Raw genomic sequence first — 18,657 nt, forward strand, 5'->3', positions numbered from 1 at the left:
GATTGAATTGCAAAATGCGTGATAAGTATTATGTTATACAGTTCATATGCTTTCATGATGATGATAATGTTATTGCCTTCGTATGTTGTTTTATGAATTTCACCGAGGTAAGTGGATAGTAAAGGATTTTATTATTGATAAAAGAATTTGTTGTAAATTTTGCTCCATTAGTCTTTTCGTGTTTTCTACCCACTTTTACCTCTGTGACAGTGAGATAGTGTGATGTCTTTACTGGGCTGGTGTAGCTCATTCCTTATTTAATCATTTCAGATCAGGAAGACATTGTTCCCGAGCCCGTTCCGCAGGAAGACGGCGAAGGGGACGCCTAAAGACTCGGTAGTTATATTTATAGCTTTTACTTTCGAGTTTATCTTTTAGTTAGTTTGTTTTTTTATACTTTAAGCATGTTTTTGGTTTTAGTGTAAGGGATGTTAATCAAAATTTTTATTACACTTCCGCATTTGACCTTTTTAATACACATATTTTATTTTAAAATTCTGGGGCCGTTACAATTTCGGCCGGTTCTCAGTGAAAATATGTTTAAATAATGGTTATGAGGTGTCTATTGGCAGTTTCGGTCCTCCAATATGGCAACTCAGCCGAGCTCCATTGTTCCTTCCTTGCGGTTCATAGTTGTTCTAAGTTCCCCTACAACGAAGACAAGTTATATGGCTAAGGGCAGAGAAGTGGAGAGAACGAGAAGGACTTTTGGCCTACCGGAGCATATTGGACATTCCAACATGGTGGCGTCGGCGTTCCTTCAGTGGTTGGGTCTCTTTTTGGCCGCTTGTCTTCTTCTTCTCTGGCTTATGTGTATCAACTAGGCTTAGAGTTTCAACGAAAGAGTGGTTTAAATATCTCTCTTCCATCGATCTCAGCCATCCATTCTAAGGGACGTGGAAGCACGCAGGCCGTCTGACTGTTTCTATTTAGGAAATCGATCTGGGCCATCCATCAGGGTTTGCATAAGGCGTCAGGAGCTATCTGATTGGGGCCTATTCGGGGAATCAATCCAGGTCGTTCATGCTTGCATGAGTGAACATGGGTCGTTGGATCGCCTTGGCATGCGGATCATCGCATGGCTTCCATGTGGAGCTCGTGCTAGCGTGTCCGCCACACGGTGCATCCTGATTTGTCGTGGTACTAACGCAGCCGTCCTACATGGCTCATTTCTTTTAATTTGCGTAGTGACCCCTTTTTTTTCATATTTCTTTCAAACATACTCTCCCCTTATTTACAGTTTGCCATGACTTCTAAAAATTATTTCAAAAATGTTTAAAATGTATATTTCTAAAAAAATAATAAGCATAACTAAAAATTAAACTTTTTTTTTATTTTTATTATTAGAAAAACATCAAAATTCAATATTATAAGCCTAATTCTTGAAGTTGGGGTGTTACAATTGTGCACCGTGGGTGAAGTGTGTAGGGGTGACTATCAAAGGAGAGAACTAGAGGGAGAAGATGGAGTTTAGGCACCTAAAGGTATGGGAGCTTTACTTCTTAAAAAAAATTAAATATTTTATATATTTATTTATAACTAAAAATAAAATATATATTATAAATTAAAAAATAAAATTATTTATTACATATAGATGATATGTCAGTAACTATTTCATAATAACGTAAGATATAGCGCGACATTAACTATGTATGCTCAATTTAATGAGTTTCATATAATTTATTATGAGGGTTTATTTGAAGAAAATTTATAACTACATAATTAATATGAATGAAATAATTATAAATTTATTTTATGATAAATATAAGTTACGTAAAAGTTGCCAGTATATTCATAATTTATATTATTATAAAAATGTGATTATATCATTAGTTACATGCACACAATTTTAACGAAATTTAAATAATCGTTTATTGTAATAATTTATTTTAAAAAAAATAAAAAAAAAAGACAAAAAAAATAGTGCATAGATTTATTTGAAAAAGTGTAATTTGTACAAGAGTTTCTAATTTATTTTTTAATTAAAAAATCTTTCAATTTACTAAACAATTTCTGAATCTAAGAACTTTAAGTAACTTAATAAAATAATTGTGAATTGATTTTCAGTTAAAAAATCTGTAATGATTTGATGTTAACCCAAAAAGAAAAATACTGAAAATATAGGAACAAGTGTATATATGGTTAAAGGTGGAGTGCGAATAGGATGATGCCACGTGTGTTCATGGGGAATGGCGAAGAGAGAGAAGCAAAGGCAGGATAAGGCCTGCCAACACCCAATTTGTCCCCACACAATTACATCACACCATCCCATCCCATCTCAATCTCTCATGTCTTTATGTATGTACGTATGTATGTATGCTGTGATTTGGATAATATACATCTCTTCTCTTTGTATCTATATATTTTCTTTAGGTTATAAATTTTATGAAAAGTAAAAATAACTTTAGATTTAAAAAATAAAGTAAATTACCATTTAAATGTCTAATGAAGTATATTACAACAAAATTATAATAAATATAGAATAAAAAAATTATTCTGTATTCTTGAAATAATTTCTTAATATAAAAATATATATTATATTATATACTTAATAAGAGTTGAAAATTTTTAATTTCTTTGGATTTTAGTGGCGGTTGGGTACCTTCAATTACAAAATTTCTATATTAATTTTTTCATTTATTACATATTTTTATTGACTTTTTTTTTATGTTCTATTTCGTGCAACTTTTGTTGATAAAAGTACTTTAATTTTTTTTTTTCATTTAAAAAGAAAAAAACTACATCATATTTACTAAAATTTATTACAAAAAATATTTTCAATATAAAATATGACATTATTTTTAGTTATTCATTTTATAAAATTAATAATGAAGTAATATAAAAATAAGAAATTACGTATTTTTATTATTTAAATACTATTACTTTTTCTATAAATTATTTTAAAATATGATATTAATATTAATTTATTATTATTTAATTTTAAAATAAGAATCATTTAAATAGTAAAATCATTAATAATGAACTAACGTACATTTTGGTTTATAAAATCTTAAATATATAATTAATTAGACATAAAGTTAATGAATGTACTAATTAAAAACATTATTTACCTTTTACAGTACGACTTATTTATCAAAAATATATATTTTCAGCTTTTGATTTATTTTTATGAAAAATTAAAAATTAATAATAACTTCTCTTTTACTTCGAATCACTTTTTGTTTTTTACTATTCCATCAAATTTCTACTTTTTGACAACAAGAACAAAAAATAGAGACCCATCCAAATAAGTACTTAATCATTTATAATTTTACTTTCCCATTATTGTTATTATATATTAAAGAAAAGTTTGATAAAAATTAAAAAAAATTTGAATGAGAGATTCTATATTAAAAAAGAATAAAATATATATTTTTAATAAAAAATAAAATTATGTCTTTATATATTATTTTATTTATGTAAAACTAAACTATATTATAAAATGATTGTCACTACATTTATCAATATAATTATGGAAATTCTGTAACGGCCCCGGAATTTTTAAAATGAAATATGTGTATTTAAAAAGGTCAAATGCAGAAGCGTAATAAAAAAAAATTTTGATTAACATCATTTACACTAAAACCAAAGACGTGCTCAAAGTATAAAAGAACAAACTAATTAAAAGAGAAACTCAAAAATAAAAGCTATAAATATAACTACGGAGTCTTCAGGCGTCCCCTTCGCCGTCTTCCTGCGGAACGGGCTCGGGAACAATGTCTTCCTAATCTGAAATGATTAAATAAGGAATGAGCTACACCAGCCCAGTAAAGACATCACACTATCTCACCGTCACGGAGGTAAAGGTAGGTAGAAAACACAAAAAGACCAATGGAGCATAATTTACAACAAATTCTTTTATCAATAATAAAATCCTTTACTATCCACTTATCTCGGTGAAATTCATAAAATAATATACGAAAGCAATAACATTATCATCATCATGAAATCATATGAACTGTATAACATAATACTTATCACGCCTTTTACAATTCAATCATTACACAACATATTTTTCCTTATTTACCAGCCTACTAGTATCCATGGGCATCCATAGGGGTCCCGCTACCTGTGAACCCTTAACATTTGTAATCAGATTCCAGGGCCGTCCCCATGCCCTGTCCGGTATGGGCGCCAAAACTATAAACCTCAATACCCCGTTCGGTATGAGGGTGAAACGGGCCGTCCCCATACCTCGTCCGGTATGGGCGCCAAAACACATAAGGTCTCCATACCCCGTCCGGTATGAGAGACCACAATCCCAGTAGGGTTCCCTACGGACCAGGTCCGTCCACCATCTCTCAGGATATCTAGTCAGGTTGACCACATTATACAATTATCAATTTACATAACCTTTCATTCCCCTTTTCCTCAGTCAGCATCATCAATTCACACACAGACAAGCAAACCAGTAATTTATGCCAAACAAGACAACATACAACATCGGGTTCTCAGTCATTCAACCCATAATCAATAAAACAGTGATATATGCACACGAAACTATGAAATGAAAACATCAGACCTCATAATGCATTTAAAAACTGTAAAATAGGCTAAACAACAACTGACCGACAAACACACCAGACTCGGGCTCCATTAGCGACCTTAAACAATTTCACACATCTATTGATTCATGAAATACCGTTTTATCATTTATTGAACTTTAATACCGTGATAGGAAATAAGGTGAGGGGTCCTTACTTATTTCGGGGTCCGAATACGGCTCTACAGTGCGCCTACAGGCTGTCCCTAATTTTTCCTGAATTTTTTTTCGGGAAACTGAAACGCACTACTGGTACCTGCACGTGTCCCAAAAAATCTCAAATTAGACCCAGGGCCCCCTTTCGGCCAATATTGCAATTCCGGCACGGCGGCTCTGCCGTGCTCCGGCGACGGCGGCTCTGCCGTGCTCCGGCGACGGCGCCGCCGCTTGCAGCGGCGATTCGCCTCGGGTTGGTCGTTTTCGGCCATTTCCGGCCGAATTCGGCCACACTTGCATCGGTCCCTGCGATAAAACAACCCTAGGGCCCTCGGGGGGCCAAAAAATTACGAAAAACCGAAGCTTACCGGCGGCGGTGCTATCGGGTGTGGCGGCTCTCCGGCGAGGTTCGTGTTTTGGTGATTTGGCTCCGATCAACCTGTAAAGAAAAGAATGGTGATCATGGTGATATAAAAATTGTATCAAGCGGAGGCTGGGAATGGCCTCATCGGAGGCAAAAACTGAGGAGGGGCGCGGCAGCGCCGCTGGGTTTCGGTCGTGTTTTTTGACCGTTTAGCTGGGATTTTGGCTCCGATTTTGCCACAGGGGAACTCAGCATTGAAAAACAAGCTGAGGGTATGAAATTTACCTCGATCGGTGGTCGAAAAACTCCCCGGTGCGGCGGCGAGTGGCGGCGGCCGACTCCTCCGGCATCTGGTTCGTCTTCTCCGACGAGGGCAGGCGGCTAGGGTTTTTGTGGTCAGGTGTGAGGGTTTTATTTATACCCTTTTGCCTTTTAATCACAGCTGTCCATTTTGATTAAATCTGGGCCGTTCGTACTTGATTGAATCTGGGCCGTCTGTGCGCGTGGAGACGCATCTGGGCCGTCCGATCGCGCGCACGCGGATCGCCCACGTGGCCCGTTCCTAGGTCGACGTGGTCTTGCCACGCGGCAGGTCCTGGTTGGCCAGGACTGTTGACTGGGCCGCTGACGTGGCTGCTGACGTGGCGCTGACGTGGCGTAATTTTTCTAAATTACGTTTTGACCCCCGGTTTCCGATTTTCTTTTCAAAAATACCCCCATAATCCTAATTTTCACCCCTTTTTCTCAAAATCAATTTTAATTAAATCCAAATAATATTTTTACCTAATTTTATCATTATTATTATTTTATCTTTATTAAATTAAATTAAATTAAATTAAATAAATCAATTAAAATTCAAAAATTATAAAATAACTAAATAAAATAAAAAAAAATCAATAATAATAATAATAAAATTTTAAAATTAGTGGGCGTTACAAATTCATATAAAAGTAAAAAATAGTAATTAAAACATTTTAATTGTTTATAATTTGAGAGATGAAAACATTTAGTTTATATAATCATGTATTTGAGTTTTCTAAATAAAAGTCAACATATAAATAATGCATAAAAGTCTTTAATATCATTAATATGTATTTATGATATAATTTATTTTTATCTATATGATCTTTATATGTTTAGGACATAGAAAATGACACTAAGAAGACACACATATATCTAAAAAGCTACAAGAGTATGACGAATCGATTAAATTAAAAAATAGATAATATATAATTGTGCTAATAACTTAAAATAGATAAGATCTGCATCGACACCAAGGTCTAAAGTGATGTGGTTTGGTTATGGTGATGGAAATATCAAATTCTACCATGCAATCATCACGATTGGGAGAAACTACAATAAGATACATAGACTATAGTTGGGGTGGCGGGGGTGGGGAATGACATTCAAATAAGGAACAACTCAGGTTACATAAGTAAGAACATTTTCTATCCTTGTTCACATTAGCAAGCATAGTGAACTATGACTCGAATAAGTATAAGCATGCTAAATTAACAACTAATGAAATCAAAACCCTGCAGGTGTTAGGGGACCAAAAATAGGTGCATGTTGCTTTAAAGAATATGGGATCGATAAAAGCATAAGACAAAGACGAGCTACATTTCCCAAGTTTTCAAAAGAATTAAAATTTGGTAAGAGGTGAAATGTTAAAATTGGTCATTAAGGCATTTGAGATAAATCCTTTTACGAGAGCCTAAACTCCACATGTATAACTTATAAATTACACAGGTGGAAAATCTAGAAAAAAAATCTCATTGTTTTTGTCAAGCAGTCTCTTGATAGTAACTTGTAAATTAATTACAAAGGAATAGGTGAATTGGCTTTAATGTCTCTTTTGTGAGATTGTAAATAAAAAAATGCAAGTGATTTTCATATCAAGTAGAGGAACGACTACAAATATTATAATGAAAAAGAAATGTTTACATACTATGAGTACGAACCATGTTAGAAAGAGGTTAATAAGAATTAAATTAGATTTAAATAATATAATCATATTCAATGGAGCTTCCTGAAGGTAGTTTCGAAAGACTTCCAACTTCCTAGTTGGATGTTGGATTTGATTATCTTTTCATGATACATCCACTTTTAGGTTTGCTTTATTGAATGTAAAAATTGATGTTACCTTCAAATTGATGAGCATTATGATTAGAGGATCCAATATTTTCACTCTTATTTTTCTTGTGTTTTAAAAATATCATAGCTCATAAATAAAAGAGTGAAAAATAAGGAATGATAGTCATTAATACTTGTCTTAAAATAATAAAAAAAAAATAATGCATTTGTTTTTTGTAAATGATCTCGTATTGTTTGAAAGGTTTGTAAAAGGAATTAGAGTATTATAAAATTCTTGGAGGTTTTTTATTATAAGTGTAGGGAAAATTTTGAAGTTGTATGAGAACATTGCTAAGAAAGAGAGGGAATGAGTGGTCATTTATAGTGGTATTCAAAGAATTTCAAACTTGAGGAGATATTTATCAATCATTTAAAAGGGCTAGAAGCGAATATTATCAATCAATCTGATAAAGTTTAAAAGTGGTTAGAGGGATGGTGGATCAAATGCTTGAATTTAATAAAATAAAAAAAGTCAAACAAGTAGATTAACTCATGTTGACAATCCCAATTTCCTTAACACATACTTTGTAATTTCCACCCAACATTTGTGATATCCTTGACTAGAATAAAACATTTAAATAGGATGCAAATTTTTTTTTGCCATAGAAAAATGCATCTTTTAGATTATAATACAATTTGTAAGTTCAAATAGTATGGAAGAGTGGGTGTTTAAAATATGAGATGAGTGAATGATTGTATGTTTACTAAGATAAGATGGACTATGTTGAGAAAAAAACTACATGATGGGTGATGGTGCTTATTAAGAAAAACTTGAAGGAAATGAGTTAAAGGAGGCTATGGTTTCACAAGCAAGCTCTAAAATCTAAAAGACAATAGTTAAATAGGTACTAGATAAAGACAAATATAGGAAGCCTAAGAAGAGAGGTTGAATATTGCTTTTGTTTGGCAAGTGGATAGGAATAGTTCCTATTGGAGCACAAGATAATGTGTAGATTTATGAAGTTGAAATACAACTAAAGCAAGAGCATGTCTTATTAGAGAATGGGGAGAAAAAATTAAATTCGTTATATTAATAATTCTTAAGAAAATTATTGATGGAATATACAAGGAATTCCTAGGGATTGATATGTTAAGATTAAACAACCCATTTTTGATAGGCATATAGGAAGAAGAATACTCATTTAAGTCATAATACAACATTATATCAAAGTAATAACGTAACTAACCAAGGAAGCGACTGTGAAAGTTAAAATGTCTTAATAAGTTTTCTTACTTTCTCTTTATTGTGAAAATTAATTCTTATTATATATATAATCACACAAAGTAATGAGTAGAAAAAAAAAGACACAAGATTTACGTAGTTCGGCAGAAATGCCTACTACCATAAGCAAGACCGATAAGAAAACTTTCCATTATGATGAATAATAAGAGTACATCAAACAAGCTATAAACCCTTATATATAAAAAATATTAGGATTTTTCCTAAAATATTCCTAAAATATACCCAGAATCAAGCTACATCAATAAATCTTCTTATTGGATTGAATTTTCTCTATCAAGATTAATAGAGATAAATAACACTATCATCACACTATCTTGCCAGAATGCCCTCACAGGAGCAACTTTTGAGTATTACATACTTCAACCAGGTCTAGATAATGCCTGAACTTACTAACTGGGATCGTATTGGTCATCATATTTGTAGGATTCTCATGTATAAACACCTTTTTGCACAACCACAATACCTTATGATATAATGTCTCAAATGAAGTGATATCTGACATTAATATGTTCCGTATGCTCATAATACATTTAGTTTTTGGTGAGATGCATGACACTTAGATTGTCACAAAACACTAAAGACTTCTTTTGTGTCAACTAAAGAACACCAACCAAAACTTGTAGCTAAATAGCCTTTTTACTGCTTCTTTTGTGTCTTCACATACTCACTATCTATTCATACATAGAGCACCTGGCCTTCTGGTTGCACTCTTGATTGGATGAAATTCGAACACCGATTGGTGGTGACTGGATTCGTTGGTCAGTTAGCAAGTAATTACTTCTGGTTACTGACACTATATCTCTCTTGTCGGTTGGGTTGCCTCTTAATTGTCGCTACTCTCTCTCTCTCTTAGTTAGTTGGGTTGCCTCGAAAAGTAAAAGAAACCTGAGATCGATAGTTTTTTCCCTCTTTTTTTAAACAATAATATTTTTCTTTCTTCCTGACTTTTATACTAATTGTTGCGAAAATCAATCTTGATCATAGATGCAACCACACAAAGCAACAAGTATAAGAAGAAAAATGTAAGATTTACGTGGTTTGGAGAGATGCATACTTCAACGAGCAAGATCGATAAAAATAATATTAAATTAACATCGTAAAATTTTAAATGTGAATTATTTTAACTTACAAGCTTACAATTTAGCCAACTCGTAGACCAATCTTACATTATGAAAATAATTTATTTATTAAGAACATAATACACAAATATGAATAAATCAAACATACATCATGCTATATAATAGAGAAAATTAAATAAATCATGAAATACTCAGATTTTCATGCTATGCTTCGTGAAAACATTACAACTTCTATCTTTGAAGGCAGATACAGATTTCCAACTACCCAAGTAGAATGATCAAATTAGATACAGATACGACAATTTGCTCATAACCAAACCACGGCACGATCTATGAAGGCTTGATGTTTTCTCCTTCACCATTTTTCTTTCTTTTCCTCTTTTTCTCACTAGACTATTATATCACTCTCTCTAAATCTTGAAAAATGGAAGAATAGAAGTGTGGGGAGCAATGGAAGGGGAAATATCAATTTATAAAATTTTAGAACCATAGAATTCATACCAAGTGGTGAGATCTGATGAAGAGAGAAGAGAAAAAGATGATTGGCATGAAAAATGAGGGAGAAGGGTCTCCTCCACTAGCAGTGGCAACACACTGCCCGAGGTGATGACGGCGCACTGCCTAAGGCAGCAGTGCCTTAACTGGCGTGTTGGGCGCCACGTGCGCAGTGCCTATTCGCACAGGCCTGCTGCATGGACGGCACACGTACAGTGTGCGGTGCATGTCCACACACAGTGTATGATGCCTATCTGAGCATAAGGTGACGCACGGATGGCCCACCTGCATGCGACAAGACGTGCGCAGGACCTATTCCCACGTCGTGCACGCTGTGCGCACATCCCGTGCGTGCGTGCAGATGGGACATGCGCACTATGCTCACATATCGTGGCTACTATGCCCGCACAGTGCCCAACATCCGCGCGGGCAGTTCCACTTCCCGAATATCTTCCCATTTCGTCGTTTTTTCGATTTCTCTCAATTTTTAAAATTCATTTAAATAAGTTAAATGTAAAAAATTAAATAAAATAAAATAATTAAAAATTAACCAAATTTTTATGAATTACGATAAATATCATGCAGAGAAAATTAAATAAGTTCAATGATGCCAAAGACCCAAACAAATAGGATTTTTCAAATCAATTAAGCGCAACGATGGGTGGGGTGTTACATATGTATTGTCTTTCATCCAACATTGAATTTTAATTAATTCATCTAATGCTAAATATTAGCTTTAATGCTTATAAAATATGTGAGGTGAAGCATTACTTACTACAAACTATGTCCTTGAAAATGGTTGTATGGCTACTCAATGTTATGCCTTTTGAACAATAGAAGAATCGGGAACCTAACTCATAATATTTTCAAGTTTGAGGTTTTTTTTGTTTACCTTTATAAGTCTTCAGGTCCTAAAAGGCCCATAGGATAAAAACCTATAAGTTTGTTATTCTTAGCTACGCACCCATCAACAAAATTTATAGATTTCTAAACTTTAAACATAATGTTTTTACATAATCTTGTTGTTATCTTTTATGACCATTCATTTCCATTTAAAATAGGGTATTGGGGTGTAAAGTATAATGTTGTTATTAAATATTCTTATTAAACACAGTGAAGAATAAAAATCACATGTGGGTATACCTTAGCTAATAACTATGTTAAAAGGGAAAAATGAATCGTATGGTGGCTTGAATTCTATGCAAATATAATTGATTAAATTCTTATGATATAGTGTATAGATTGTGTAGTGAAATAATAAGATTACTATTTTTATGCTCTTTGTAAAGTGCTAAAATCTTTTTGAGTGAGATGCTAAAGCTAAAAAAAAATCCACACTAATCTCGCCTAAAATAAATACAAAAGTGATGTTGTTTTCAAAGAGGATTTGCTTATGTTCTTAAGTGCTCATATAAACTTAATAATGCACAAGGCCGTAACATGAAGGCTTATGCCACTCAAATTGGAACATTTAAATCTTATGTCTAAGTCATTACTTTGTTTGTTAAAGCAATTATAGTTTAAAACTAATTTCTTGTTAGATTTTTAAGAATGTTTTGTGAATACTAAATAAAAATTTAATCGTTAACACCTTTATTGTGCATATATTTTTATATTCACTCAAAAGTTAGAACTAAATTCTTCCTTTTAGTTTGCTTTTTTTTCATTAACTAAGTATGAGATTATTTTAGTATTCTAACAAAAAAATACACAACATTCTCCATAACATTTTTGGGCTTACACGTGTGAAAAAAAAAGTTTCTAAACTTGAGGAAAAGAGGAAAAATGAGAGATAACGTGTCCTTTTTATAAATATTGTTTGATATTTGATTTCACAAACTTTCTTCTTTTCTAATAGTAATGCAAATAGTTGATTTATAGAGGTTCTTAAAACTTTATGGTAATGAAGGACCAATTGTGATAAATTGAAGAATAATTATAAATGAAAAAAGTGGTAATATGTTGCACAAAAAATCTCCACATTAATGATTAATTTCTCTCATTTAATGAAGTCACCCTACCTTAACTTCTAAACAACTAACTTATGTCTTACTAATTTTATCATGTCTTACAATCCTCTCTAATTCACATTTTTACGAATTTCTTTTTCTCTTTATTTCCAATTAGTTTTTTCTTTTTATTTTTTCAAAAATGTTGTTACTTGCTAAATGAAAGAAGTATAGTGTTGTGGAACTTATGCTTTACTAGTTTTTGCAAATTAACCAAGTTTACAATAGGTGTATGAGCTTGTTACAATGAGAAAACGCGTTTAGAAACTCTTTTATACTGTCTAAAATCACTAAAAATGTGCATATCATCTCAAAAAAGTACCAAAGTAAAACAAAAATGTGATAGTTTGAAAATACCTCTGGGTTAATTTCTTATATTTGATATATTTAATTTATCTTTGCATGTGTTTGAAAATATATAATTAGGTTAAGAACATAATGTAGAGTCAAACGAAAAAAGGATGGATAAGGATGAAGGAGCTGAAATAAGCATGAAAAGACATGAGAAAATGTGGGAATATTTTAAATGAAGTGTTATAATAACTATTAGATAAAATGATATAACGAAAAATAATAACTTTTAGACGAAGTGACATGTGAAAAGTAGTTACCTTTTAGATAAAATGACATGTGAAAAAGTCTTTTAGATAAAACGGCATATGAAAAATGGTAACCTTTTAGATGAAATAACATATTAAATGGTCTTTTAAGTAAAACGACATGTGAAGAATGATAATCTTTTAAGTGAAGTGACATGATAAAATGTGACAACTTTGAGATAAAATAGTAAGATGGAAGTGTGATAACTTTTCCCTTATAGCTCCCCACTCCTATAAATAGGGGACAGGAGAAGGGAGGAAGAGACATGCCGAATGAAAGAAAAATAATAAGTATAGAGGTGAAGGAAGAAGAAGGAGCATAAAGTGTGTGATATTTGAGAATATTTTGAGATTTTAGATAAAATTCTTAGGGAAACTCTGCTAAATTTGTGAGAACAGAGAAAGAGGAAGAGAAGAAGAATAAGGCTCATAATCAAAAGGAAGTTATAAACTGTTAGAAATGTAAGTTTTTTCTTAAGTTTTGAAGTTCGGTTTTTCTTTAATATTTGGGATTAGTTTTTGAGTATTGTGTTTGATATTTTTTAGTTAAGAAAGTGACTAAAAATTATTTTGAAACTTTGTCAAATTTTTTAGAGAAAAAATTCATAAATAAAGCCAGAATTCTGTAGGAATTAAGACTATGACTACTAAGGACCTAAGGTAAATGGATATTATAAATTTATAGCCTACGTATTTTTAAAATATTTTATATATTTTTAGTATAAAAATATGCACATATTTAATTTGTCTTCCGAATTTGTTAAGTATTTGTTAAAGTTTTATTTAGTTATAAATGTTTTTTCGCTTTGTGTTTTCAAAATGTGATTTTGATATGTGTGCATCACTCATTATGCAAAGAAGTTATCCGAAAGCACCTGCATTATGCTAGACTTCAATCTGACCGTATATAACCGTTCTGTGTTTGGGTGTATTGGCAAAGTGATAAGTGTGTACCCATACATAACCGTTATATGTTTGAGCATATAGGAAAACAATTTAATCTACACACCCTAATTGTTCCGTGTTTGGAGAGTAGCAGTGTTTTAAGGTACTCATGTATGTTGTTCCATGTTCGGATACATGAAAAATCAGTGATAAGTATCTGTGCCTATGCATAATGTATAATAACATATTGATCCTCTATAATAGTGATAAAGTATACAACATGCATCTGATTTATGATTTGTTCTTTTGTCTTCTGATTCGTATCTATTTTAAAAAGATTATATGATATATAATCTTTTGTGTGTAAAGAAACTATATATTGTATGTATTATTTTGTGATTTGATAATATTGATTATTGGAATATTTTATCTCACCTCTTCTATCACCCTTTAGATACAAAAGATACTCCTACAGAGTGAGCAGTGATACGAAGGAAATCTCTTAAGTATAGACTCTAATATTAAAGTTACTGTTTCTTATTTTTGTTTAGTAATATAAGTAAAGAAATTTAGAGTCTTGTACATAGGTTTATGTTTTATATTTAGGGATGTAATGCTTATGCGACTCTTTTATTATTAATAAAGTTAAGTTATTTTACTTAGTTTATATTATTTAAAGAAATATATTCCGGTCATTATCCTATAAGATGGAGTGTGGTCCGTGACAAGTGGTATCAGAGCATGATTATAGGACATCCCTTGAATATGAGGCTTAAGGTTACATAAGATTTAGATAGAGTTGGAAAATATAGGAAAATATCTCTAAATTGTAATTTCATGAATGTATGAAATGGCAAGGATATCGAGAGAGCAGGTACATCAAATTTCAGAAGACTAGATTAAGCAAAGTCTAGATAGACTCATGCCTATAGTCGAAGGCTTGGCCACGGTGGTAGCTCAACACGTAGTCCATAGCCAAATTGCTACAAACAGTAATAATAGTAGCACCAGTAACACCCAGCCGATGGAGGAAAATAATGGAAAACTCATTGAAAGATTTAAGATAATGAACCCACCATCATTTGCTGGAGCAATCGACCCGATATTAGCCGAACAGTGGATCATGGAGTTAAAGAAGATATTTCAGGTTCTCAACACCACTTCAGAGCAAAAGATACAATTAGCCACATTCATGTGCAAGGAAGCTACAAAACACTAGTGGCACCTAAAGAAGGGATCGTTGAGGACACCGATCCTTTAGGAACCATTTAGAGTGACATTCTATGATAAGTACTTTCCTGAATTTGTTCAGGAACAAAAGCAAATGGAGTTCCTAGAATTAAAGCAAAGGAATATGAGGTGGTTGAATATGCAGAAAAGTTTATAGAACTGGCTCGGTTCACACCTAACCTAGTAGTAGATGAAGGCCTAAGAGCTAGGAAGTTTCAAAAAGGTCTGCGTAAAGAGATCTGGGATAAAATCTATGTTCTGAAAATTAATGACTATCAAGAAGCACTGGAACGAGCCCAGATTGCAGAAGAGGCTACAAGTCCAGTCCCACAACAGATCCAACGAGTTCGACCATTCATACCAAACAATAAGATGAAGGTCTATGAGCCACAACAACCTAATAAAAGGCAGAAAATGGATCTCTTAGTCCCAACATAAGGGCCAGAACAGATATGTCCCCATTGTAGAAATAAACAAGGTAGCAGACCCTACTACAAGTTGACAAATTGATGCTTCAGATGTGGTAGTACTTAACATCGGATCAAAGAGTGTCCTATAAATAAAGAGCTGATCAGACCAACAACCCAATGAAGAGTATATGTAATTACAGAGCGAGATGTTTAATCCTCTCAGGATGTAATCCAAGGTATGTTCACTATCTTTAGTACCTTGGCTAAAGTTTTAATAGACCTATGATCTACATACTCTTTTGCATCAAATGAATTTGCTGAACATCTAAACATTTAACAGTCACCATTAGATTATGTATTAGTAGTCTCTACCCCAGCCAATAAGGACATGATCACTAGTACAGTATGTCGAGCATGTATTATTGAGATTGCCAACAGAGAGTTACCAGTAGATCTCATACTCTTGTATATGCATGATTTTGACGTCATATTAGGAATGGACTGGTTGGCTGCGTACCAGGCCAATATAGATTGCCATTGGAAGATGGTGACCTTTAATGTTCCCAATAATAAGGCTTTTAAATTCAAATGGATTAGAGAGCCCAAACATCCATGTCTCATATCTTGAATTCAAGCTCAATAATTATTTGAGAAGGGATGTACAGGGTATTTGGCTTACGTAGTGGAGAATAAAAATAGAGAAGTCAATCTACAACAGATACCAATTGTGAAGGGATTTTCTAATGTTTTCCCAGAAGATCTTTCAAGTTTACCTACAGATCGGGAGATCGAGTTCTTCATTGACTTAAGTCCTGGTACGAGCCCTATCTCTAAGGCTCCATATCGAATGACGAAAGTTGAATTAGAGGAACTCAAGAAATAGTTGCAGGAATTATTGGATAAGGGTTTCATCTGATCAAGTGTATCACCATGGGGAGCTCCAGTACTATTTCTAAAGAAGAAGGATGGTACCATGCGACTCTATATCGACTATAGGCAACTAATCCAAGTTACCATAAAGAATAAGTATTCATTGCCTCATATCGATGATTTATTCGACCAACTTCAAGGAGCCTAAGTATTTTCAAAGATTGATTTACATTTTGGATACCATCAACTAAAAATTAAAAAAGGATATTCCCAAGACTGCTTTCAGAACCAAGTATGACCATTACAAATTCTTAGTCATGCTTTTTGGTTTAATAAATGCTCATGAAGCATTTATGGATTTAATGAACATAGTCTTCCAGCCATTCTTGGATAATTTTGCCATCATCTTCAATGATGATATATTGATTTATTCATAGAGTAAGCCTAAACATGCGGAGCATTTGGTAATAATGCTTGGGATACTTAGGAAACAGAAGTTGTATGTTAAGTTTAAGAAGTGTGAGTTTTGGTTAAATGAGGTTATCTTCCTTGGACATATAGTTTTAAAGGACGGGATATCAGTATATTTAGTTAAAGTAGAAATAGTAGTAAACTGGAAAAGGACTACAACGGTAACTGAAGTCCAAAGTTTCCTTGATCTAGCTGGATATTACAAGAGGTTTATTGAAAAATCTTCAAAGATTGCTACTTCACTAACTCATCTCACTAGAAATGATACAAAGTTTGAATGGAATGATAAGTATGAACAAAGTTTTCAAGAATTAAAGAAATGGTTGACAACAACTCCAGTATTGATTATTCTTAATGGTACTGGTAGATTATCTATCTACAATGATGCTCCAAAACTAGGATTGGGATACGTGCTACTGCAACACGAAAAAGTAATAGCTTATGGTTCCAAACAATTAAAAAATCATGAGCAGAACTGTCCTATCCATGACTTAGAATTAGCCGTCATAATTTTTGCCTTAAAGATATAGCGTCATTATCTATATGATGAAAGTTTCGAGATTCACATAGACCATAAGAGTTTGAAGTATTTATTCTCACAGAAAGAACTTAATATTGCCAAAGGAGATGGATGGAATTACTTAAGGATTATTATTGCAATATCCTATACCATCCAGGAGAAGGTAATATGGTTGCAAATACACTTAGTAGGAAGAGTACTTGCACTCTTGCCTACATAATGACCTCATAGTGGAGACTCATAGAGGAGTTTTAGAAATTGAATATAAATGTCTGACATAAGAGATCAGGAGGATACTTAGCCAATATAAAAGTACGACATATTTTTATACAAAGAATTAGAGAAGCTCAGCAGTCTGATCTTATCTTGAAGTCGATTATGGCAGATGTTAGTAGGGAACTTAGGCCAGAATTCAAACTATCAGAAGATGGTGTATTGAGATTTAGAAACAGAGCATGTGTGTCGAATAATAATAATATGAAAATTGAGATATTTGAATAAGTGCACTGCTTTAGATTTACTATGCACCCTGCTAACACTAAGATGTATCAGAACTTGAGGACCAAATATCGATGGAGTGGGATGAAGAAGGATATAATGGAGTTGGTTTTTAAATGTGTAATATGCCAACAAGTGAAGGCTGAACATCAGAGACCAACAGGACTCCTTTAACCCTTGCCAGTAGCAGAGTGGAAATGAGAACATATTACTATGAATTTTGTGGTGGGTCTACCTAAAACAAGATCCCAACATGATGCTATATGAGTTATCGTTGATAGATTAACTAAGTCTACTCATTTTCTGGTTATCAAAGTAAATGACCCATTAGACAAGTTGTTCAGACTCTATATCAAGGAGATTGTGAGATTACATGGAATTCCAATCACAATCATCTTCGATCGAGATCCCTGCTTTACTTCAAGATTTTGGACCAGTTTAAAGAATGTTATGGGGACCAAGCTATCCTTTAATATAGTTTTAATCCTCAAACAGATGGTCAATCAGAACGAATAATTCAAACTCTAAAAAATATGCTACAAGCTTGTGTCATTGAGTTGCGAGATATTTGGATGATCATTTACCTCTGATTGAGTTTGCGTATAACAATAGTTATTAGTCCAACATTCAAATGGCACCCTATGAGACTTTGTATGGAAGACCCTGCAGATCACCTATTTGTTAGGAAGAAGTTGGAGAACGAAAACTTGTTGAACCAAAATTAGTGGAAGAAACAATAAAGAAAGTGAAATTGATTCGGAAACATCTTCTAACAACTTAAAATAAGCAAAAAAATTATGCCGACAATCAAAGAAGAAATTTAGAATTCAAAGTAGGCTACCATTCATTTCTGAAAATCTCACTAATTAAAAGGATTATGAGATTTGGAAAGAAAAAAAAACTCAGTCCTCGATTTATTAGACCTTTTGAGATATTGGATAGAATGAGAGATGTCGCCTACCGTTTGACATTGCCACCTGAGTTAGTCAACATACACAATGTCTTCTATGTGTCAATGTTGAAGAAATATCACCTAGATGCATCACATGTAATTCGATATAAACTCTTTGCACTTCAGGATAACCTATCCTACATTGTGCTTCCTGTGCAGATAGTGGATCGCAAATAAAGGATATCACAGTCCAAGATAAT

The 18,657-nt window shown here is 32.9% G+C and overlaps 1 protein-coding gene across 1 annotated transcript; it reads left to right on the forward strand.

Moving 5' to 3' along the window:
* Positions 1 to 15,534: 15,534 nt before the first annotated feature.
* Positions 15,535 to 16,029, forward strand: LOC148266455 (uncharacterized). Its single transcript, XM_088219099.1, has 2 exons — positions 15,535 to 15,693; positions 15,802 to 16,029. Exons 1-2 carry the CDS (start codon positions 15,535 to 15,537, stop codon positions 16,027 to 16,029), a joined length of 387 nt encoding a protein of 128 aa, XP_088075225.1.
* Positions 16,030 to 18,657: the final 2,628 nt, after the last annotated feature.

Source organism: Carica papaya, chromosome 4, assembly GCF_054855325.1.
Source record: "Carica papaya isolate Zhongbai chromosome 4, ASM5485532v1, whole genome shotgun sequence".
Lineage (NCBI taxonomy): Eukaryota > Viridiplantae > Streptophyta > Magnoliopsida > Brassicales > Caricaceae > Carica > Carica papaya.

Coding starts and splice junctions, on each gene's coding strand:
- LOC148266455 (XM_088219099.1), top strand. CDS start 15,535: ATGATCACTAGTACAGTATGTCGAGCATGTATTATTGAGATTGCCAAC. Junction 15,694..15,801: donor TAGATTGCCATTGGAAGATG/GTGACCTTTAAT, acceptor TTATTTGAGAAG/GGATGTACAGGGTATTTGGC.